The 8,228-nt window shown below is 32.1% G+C and overlaps 1 protein-coding gene across 2 annotated transcripts in view; it reads right to left on the bottom strand.

The window, feature by feature from the left end:
- Nucleotides 1-2,593: 2,593 nt before the first annotated feature.
- Nucleotides 2,594-8,228, bottom strand: part of LOC111709079 (peptidyl-prolyl cis-trans isomerase B) — a 10,300-nt gene continuing 4,665 nt past the window's right edge. For both annotated transcript variants that reach the window (XM_023482678.1, XM_023482670.1), the window contains exons 7-10: nucleotides 7,156-7,256; nucleotides 6,999-7,035; nucleotides 5,670-5,731; nucleotides 2,594-2,715 (exon numbers count right to left, since the gene is read on the bottom strand). In XM_023482678.1, the coding sequence (XP_023338446.1) occupies nucleotides 2,628-2,715; nucleotides 5,670-5,731; nucleotides 6,999-7,035; nucleotides 7,156-7,256 (288 nt within the window). In that variant the 3' untranslated portion in view covers nucleotides 2,594-2,627. The remainder of the gene's footprint in view (nucleotides 2,716-5,669; nucleotides 5,732-6,998; nucleotides 7,036-7,155; nucleotides 7,257-8,228) is intronic.

The raw sequence follows: 8,228 nt of genomic DNA, 5'->3' as shown, positions 1-8,228 counted from the left end.
CATTTCAGAGTTTCAAACATATTGACATTTTCATTATAGATTGTTCGCATCATCCACATTTATTTAATATTTGGAAAATAGAATTGGAAACTAATTATTTTGTTATGAAAATTTAATCCTTTTAAATAATAAACATGTTTAGATCGCTAGGAAAAGTTTGGTTTACTGGACACAGGCTTAGCTTTACAATACCCATCCCACTAATTTAAACATTTACTTGTTCATAAACCCTCCATGTTTATTGTAAAAAATATCAGAATTTGATAATATTACAATATTATACTGATTGATAGAAATAATAAACTTTCCAGAAAAAAGTGCAAAGTTTTCCATCAATTAAGAAAACTTTTTCTAATGGATTCTTCAAATACATCAGACTTTACTATATATTTGTTTGCTTTCTATGATTTTAACTCACATCTCTTTAGGAATATTTGTAAACAATAAATATTTTGAACAATACATTCATTTTACCCAATTTCGTGATATATGATTTCAAAATTATTTCATCGGACAAAATATTCAGAATGTTTCATAACATAAATCATTTGTATGGAAGTAATCATAATTTACGATTACATTTTTCCTCTGTCTAATGCAATCGTTAGTTTTAGAGTTGATGCTTTTATTAAAAACAATGATTTTTTTGTCTTTTCTTTCTTTCTTTAACGATTTTTTTTTACTTTTAACGATGATTAAAAAACGTATAAATTATATTTTGTAATATCTATTTTATTACGAAATGTTTTATAAGAAAAGTAGGTAAAGTATACTTGAAGAAGTTTTAAGCTCTTTGTGGGGGATTACCAGGCCTAGTTCATCCTTCATCCTTATACAATACTTCATTTATACACCTTCTCATCCTCATCCCTACCAGGCCTAGTTCATCCTTCATTCTTATACAATACTTCATTCATACACCTTCTCATCCTCATCCATACCAGGCCTAGTTCATCTTTCATTCTTTACACCTTCTCATCCTCATCCATACCAGGCCTAGTTCATTCTTCATCCTTATACAATACTTCATTTATACACCTTCTCATCCTCATCCATACCAGGACTAGTTCATCTATCATCCTTATACAATATTTAATTCATGCACCTTCTCATCCTCATCTATACCAGGCCTAGTTCATCCTTCATCCTTATACAATACTTCATTTATACACCTTCTCATCCTCATCCATACCAGGCCTAGTTCATCTATCATCCTTATACAATACTTAATTCATGCACCTTCTCATCCTCATCCATACCAGGCCTAGTTCATCCTTCATTCTTATACTATACGTCATTCATACACCTTCTCATCCTCATCCATTCCAGGCCTAGTTCATCCTCCATCCTTATACAATACTTCATTTATACACCTTCTCATCCTCATCCATACCAGGCCTAGTTCATCTATCATTCTTATACAATACTTAATTCATGCACCTTCTCATCCTCATCTATACCAGGCCTAGTTCATCCTTCATTCTTATACAATACGTCATCCATACACCTTCTCATCCTCATCCATACCAGGCCTAGTTCATCCTTCATTCTAATACAATACGTCATTCATACACCTTCTCATCCTCATCCATACCAGGCCTAGTTCATCCTTCGTTCTTATAAAATACTTCATTCATGCACCTTCTCATCATCATCCATACCAGGCCTAGTTCATCCTTCATTCTTATACAATACTTCATTTATACACCTTCTCATCCTCATCCATACCAGGCCTAGTTCATCCTTCATCCTTATACAATACTTCATTCATACACTTTCTCATCCTGATCAATACAATGCCTAGTGCATCCCTCATTCTTATACAATACTTTATTCATACACCTTCTCATCCTCATCCATAACAGGCCTAGTTCATCCTTCATTCCTTTAAAATACTTCATTCATACACCTTCTTATCCTCATCCATACCGGGCCTAGTTCATCTCCCCTCCTTTTACAATACTTCATTCATACACCTTCTCATCTTCATCCATACCAGGCCTAGTTCATCTCTCATCCTTATACAATACTTCATTCATACACCTTCTCATCCTCATCCATACTAGGCCTAGTTCATCCATTATTCCTATACAATACTTTATTCATACACCTTCTCATCCTCATCCATACCAGACCTAGTTCATCTCTCATCTTTATACAATACTTCATTAACTTCATTAATCCATCCTCATCCTGATCCATACAATTTCTAGTTCATCCTCATTCATACCAGGCTTTGCTCATCCTTCATTCTTATACAATATTTCATTCATACACCTTCTCATCCTCATCCACACCAGGCCCTAGTTCATCCTTCATCCTCATACAATACTTTATTCATGCACCTTCTCATCCTCATCCATACCATGCCTAGTTCATCCTCATTCATACCAGGCCTAGTTCATCCTTCATTCTTATACAATACTTCATTCATGCACCTTCTCATCCTCATCCATACCATGACTAGTTCATCCTCATTTAATCCAGGCCTTGTTCATCCTTCATTCTTATACAATACTTCATTCATGCACCTTCTCATCCTCATCCATACCATGCCTAGTTCATCTCCCATCCTTATACAATACTTCATTCTTATATATATATATATTTTTATTTCCAGGAAATGTTTACAATTCTGAATCTCTCTTCGGAACATCATATGGTTTATCCAGTTCTGTTACTCCACAGGATGTTATTAGTACTTCCATCTTAGGTCTAAACAATAAGTCATATATTAAATTTGATCAAAGGTCAGTAACTGCAAAAATCTGAGAAATATTGCAGACAAATGCAACACAGATTTCAATATTATTGACAAACATATTTCACAAATATACCCATGGAAGATGAATGGAGGCTTATATTTTTAAATGAATTCATTTCTGCAAAAAAACAATAAGATTGTTACCGATGGAATTGACCAAGCTGAGCTTGACAATATTATCAATCTATTTGCATGCAGAACGACCTATGAGTAGTAATTTGTTTCCCATCAGGATTTAGTTTTTTGTACTTGTATTTATTTTCATATTTACGCTTATACATTTTTTATCTGTATAATTGTTCCAATTAAATAAATGGTGTACGTTTACGAAATAAATATATAAATAAAATATTAAATGTTGACGAATCCGTATATTCGTTTACGCCTTTTACTAAGGATGCAACTTTGGGCGAAACTTTGTAGCACTTTTTTGATAAAAAAGCTTGCAACAGTAATATTTTTTTATAAAGGAATTAAGTCTTTGCTACAAATTCTGATTTTCTAATCCCTATATCTGAGCAACCCAATGTTGTAGACCTTAGATATTTCAAACTTTGAATTCTGTTTTATCAAATAATCTAAGTTTAAAATGCTAAAGGTTTACATTTTTAGGTCACGAAGATATAGGCATATTGATGTTGAGGCAAAAACTCAGTTCCTTTTCAAATCATTAAGATTTTTGCTTTTTTTTTGTTCAGTTAGTTCTAAGAGTGAAACTTAATTTGTTTTATTAAAATAAAATACAAAGATTTGATCTGCTTTTGTAATTTTTTAGCTTTTCCGATAAAAACTATTCAATCTGTTATAAAGATATTATAATTACTTTATGCTTTAGAAAACAAGGTATTTTATACTAAGGGTAGGAGGGATAGGGTTTATGAACACATTTGACGTCTTTGTACTTCTAAGAACTAGTTTTAACAAAGCAAAAACAAAGTTTGTAAACAAAGGTCGAAATGTAGAGGATCAACAATGTTGTCTTCCAGTATTGAAACCAAACCATGAATTACTTGTGTAATTACAGTTAATTTTCTGCTTCTTTAGAATATAGTGTTGCTACTTTTTGGTGACCCAGACATGATCATTTTGTCAAGGAAAATAACTTTCGCTGACGTACCCAAAGTTGGTTTCGACGGGTCCCTGCGATTTTCAAGCCCATACTCCAAGGTAAGGTTTCCGTCCATTTTGGTTAATCTTTTTCAGATGTAGCAATGGACAAGATTCCAGCAGTTCCGGACCAGGTGTCTTTAACGACCATTCTGGACCAATTCTCCGGAGGTATGGTTCATCCAAGCAGAAACTTATTTCGAGAATAAGAGGATTACTGCCTCCCGTACCAAGTTTACTCAATGTGTTGCCTCCTGGATTTAGTAAGATGGCCTTCCGCCGATCCTTACGATGCTCTGCGATGTCGACTAATTCAGATGTACACATTTAGTGATTTTCAGTGTTATCAGTCCATACAGAGTCTCCATCTTCTCTTTGACCAGTGTCACTCAGTGCTGATAGATAAGATGCTCATGCTACTCCCCGAGAAAGAGAAGCCAGAATGTTTCTTTCGAGGTTTTTTCATGGAATCGATTCACAGTCAAATGTGTAGAGCTAGAAACCCTAGTTATCACAAGAAAGCTCTGAAATAGGAAGACGACTCCTCTTAGAATCAAGTTATTAGTTTAAAAGTCCAATGAGCATGAGACACAGCAATTGTGCAGTGTAAACCTATTTCACTAAATTAGGGATTTAGTAAGTGTCTAGTAACACTTTTTACTTTGTAACTACATAGAATACACTTAAGTAATGCTATAATGTCGTCTTCCTATTTTGTTCTTTTCTAGTTATCACTGTATATTTTATTTAAAAAATTGTTAAATTCCTAGCAATTGTCAAATGTAGTGCCGAAAGATAGATAGTAAATATTCAAAGGGGTACACAGGGATTTGTGAAGGGGAAGGGATTGTAACCTTTTTGCAATTTAAGAAGTGGGTTGATTCTCACAAGGAAATCATAGCTTTTATTTTTCCAGGGGGTTAACCACCATAGCCCTGGCCCCCCTCTCCACCCTGTATACGCCCCTGATAATATAGAATCAGTGATAGTGGTGGTATTCGGAAGAAGGAAGTATGGCTTTTGTATTTTGTCCCAAAATGAGAAAATAAATTGAACACTTAAGCTGGAAGATGAGACCACTATATATCTACAAGTGTTCGGACATAAACAAGGCTCAAAGTTAAATGAAACATCTGAAATAGTTCAGGAAAAACTGTTTCTTGGTTTATGTTTTGCACAATATTTGAACTTGAAAATATTCATCTTCAAATTTACTCCTCAGCCAACAAAAAAAAAGTGAGTAAAAAAAGAATAAAAAATTCACAACAAAAAATACAGAAGAAAATGTAGATATCAAAATAATCATTCACAGTGATATATAATATTATCTTATACATACATATACTTAGCTTGTCTGTTTGTTTGTAAGTGTGTGTCCAGTAAACGTCAAAACGGCTGAGCCGATCGGGCCCAAATTTTGTGTGGGACATAACAGGTTTATGGATAATCGATTTTTTTCAAAAATTTGCCACTGACAAAATTCAACTTTTAAAAATTTTAAAAATCCACAAAATCTTGTTTTTAAAATTCGCGATTTTGTTTGTTTGTTTTGTTTTACAATGTACATGTACAAAGAGAAAATGTTAACAAATGAAATAGAAGATGGGCGCGAAGCGCCTTAAAAGTCTAACATGCATGTATAGATTGCACATTGTATTTTATACATTTGCATGATTTAAAAAGTTCAAATAGCAGATTTCAAATTTGGCAATTGAAATCGAATCAAACTGTGGATTACGATTACAAATTATTAAATAAGAAATTACATTTGCAGACAGAAATTCCAGAATTTTATTACCTGTCATTCTTGCCAGTTTCTAGATCATTTATTCTCCAAACTATATCCATACCCGTTAACACCTGTCATATAAAAATATCAAAGGGACTGCTCACCTTTTTGAAAATATTAAAGGGATCGTTAACTTCTTACAAGAATATTAAAGGGATAGTTTACCAGTTTTGAAAATATAAAAGGGATTGTTCATCTATTCTAAAAATATTAATGGAATTGTTCACCTATTTTGAAAATATTAAAGGGATTGTTCACCTATTATGAAAATATTAAAGGGATTATTCACCTATTTTGAAAATATTAAAGGGATTGTTCATCTATTTTGAAAATATTTAAAGGAATGTTCACCTACTTTGAAAATATTAAAGGGATTGTTCACCTATTTGAAAATATTAAAGGGATTGTTGACTTATTTTAACAAAGTTAAAGGGATTGTTCATCTATTTGAAAATATTAAAGGAATTGTTCACCTATTTTGAAAATATTAAAGGGATTGTTCACCTATTTTGAAAATATTAAAGGGATTGTGCACCTACTTTGAAAATATAAAAGGGATTGTTTACCTATTTTGAAAATATTAAAAATATCATTTGAAATTAAACAAAAGCACTATATGGTTAAGACTTTGGTGAATGAACAAAAGCATTATTTGGTTAATTCTATGGTGAATGTTTACTCTTCCCGTGTCTTTATCTCTTTGAATGATATCAATGGATTAGGAACGTAATTTATGTGATTTTTCAATAAATCTAGTCCCGGACCATCCTTGATATTAGAATAATATCAAGGGATTAGGAACGTAATTTATGTGATTTTTCAATAAATCTAGTCCCGGGCCATTAATGCCCTTTGGATGGAAATTAATGGAGAAAAAAACATTGTTTGTTTATCTAACTTTTTTCAAAATGAAATTTGAAATTGCAGACTTTTATATGAAAGTTTGATTCAGTCTTACAGTACCAGTCTTTCAGATTAGGATTCACTTAAAATTACGGCTTTTCTGTCAATTCTAAATATTAATAAAAATATCAAAAATAGAAAGCTTTCGTTGTTATAAATCCATAAAATAAAATAAAACATTTTTAGTTTGGACCTTGCTACACTGAAGCAACCGTCCAAAGCAATACTCCTTTTTGTATCGTTTTGAAATATTTAAAAGAAATTGATTATTTACCACAAACTCTAATTTTTAATTTCTATATTTGCGCAACAGAACGGTTTAAACATTTCATAACAAACTAAAGAAAATTTTAATTAATAAGAAAAAAAATCATTATTCTTGTAATATGTTTAAGTTCGAAAACAGAATGTATTTAAATATTTATCATGATTAACCTTTCCAAAAACTACATGCTGACCATCCAGAAAGTCTCTGAAACAAGATATTGGATTATCACAGTTAAATGGTCCCAATTAAAGAATAAAGCTTTGTTTAAGATTGTTCCCCCCTTCCCCTCTTCCCCCTTCCCCTTGGGAATTTCAACTCTGTTACCTATCTCTGGAATCTCTACAAGTAAGAATAAAGAACTGTGAACCATTTGTATTTTCTCCATTGTTTGCCATTGATACCGCTCCGACTCCAAAATGTTCAATCTAGAAAATGAAAAAAATTATCAAAAATAAATACTTTAAAATATAAGTGTACATACATGTGTATATGTAATTATGTATACCCCCCACCCCTTTGTTCTTTTCGACTCTTTTACCTTCAATATTTCTTTTAACTTTTGTATCATGACCTATCTTCCATCCAAGGGAAAAAATTGAAAACTTGCCTCAAATTCTAATTCTGGGTATTCCTTTTATCTTTGCAACCTGCAAGTGTAAACTTTGATCATTTAATCTTGCGGATATCATAGTTTGAAATATCTAAGGTCTACGACATTAATTTTCAAAGATATAAAGATTACACTATTAGAGTTGGAGGCAAGTAATCAGTTTTTTGAATTTTCACGCTTAATGTGGAATAGACATTAAAATAATATTTTATTATATTTGATGTTGTTACAGCGCTAAAAGTTTTGCTCTAGTATCTTTAAAATCCCTAATTTTAAATCATAACTTAAATCTAAAAGTCGTCTCTTATTCAACAGTTTTCTGGGTCTCACTGTATCCCCATTTTAGCTATCCTTGGTTTAGTTGAGAAATCTAGACGGTTTGGAATTTTTATGACATTAACAATCAACATTGAGTTTACCAAAACAGTGTTTCCTTTAAAAGTAAAGTCTAAAGTAGGTTCATGTAAAGGTTAGTTTACAGTACGGTGGTAGGCGATTATTGCAATACAATGACGACGACTTTTTGTTTCAGTTTTGATTGTTTACAAGGTTTTTTCGAATTTCAAGTTTACAAGTTATCAAAGAAAAGCTTTTTAATTGACAGAATCTCTAGACTTCCATGCTGATTAACAGCTTGATTTAAATCAAAATTGGAGGGAGTGACAGCAATTATCAAAAATGTCAAAAATAGGAATTTCCCAAATGCCTGGGTATCTGGGAAATTTCTCAAATGTCTGGGTATCTGGGAAATTTCCCAAATGCCTGGGTATCTGGGAAATTTCTCAAA

The sequence above is a fragment of the Eurytemora carolleeae genome, unplaced genomic scaffold, assembly GCF_000591075.1.
Source record: "Eurytemora carolleeae unplaced genomic scaffold, Eaff_2.0 scaffold42, whole genome shotgun sequence".
Classification (NCBI taxonomy): domain Eukaryota; kingdom Metazoa; phylum Arthropoda; class Copepoda; order Calanoida; family Temoridae; genus Eurytemora; species Eurytemora carolleeae.
This window is presented reverse-complemented; position numbering and strand designations above follow the sequence as displayed.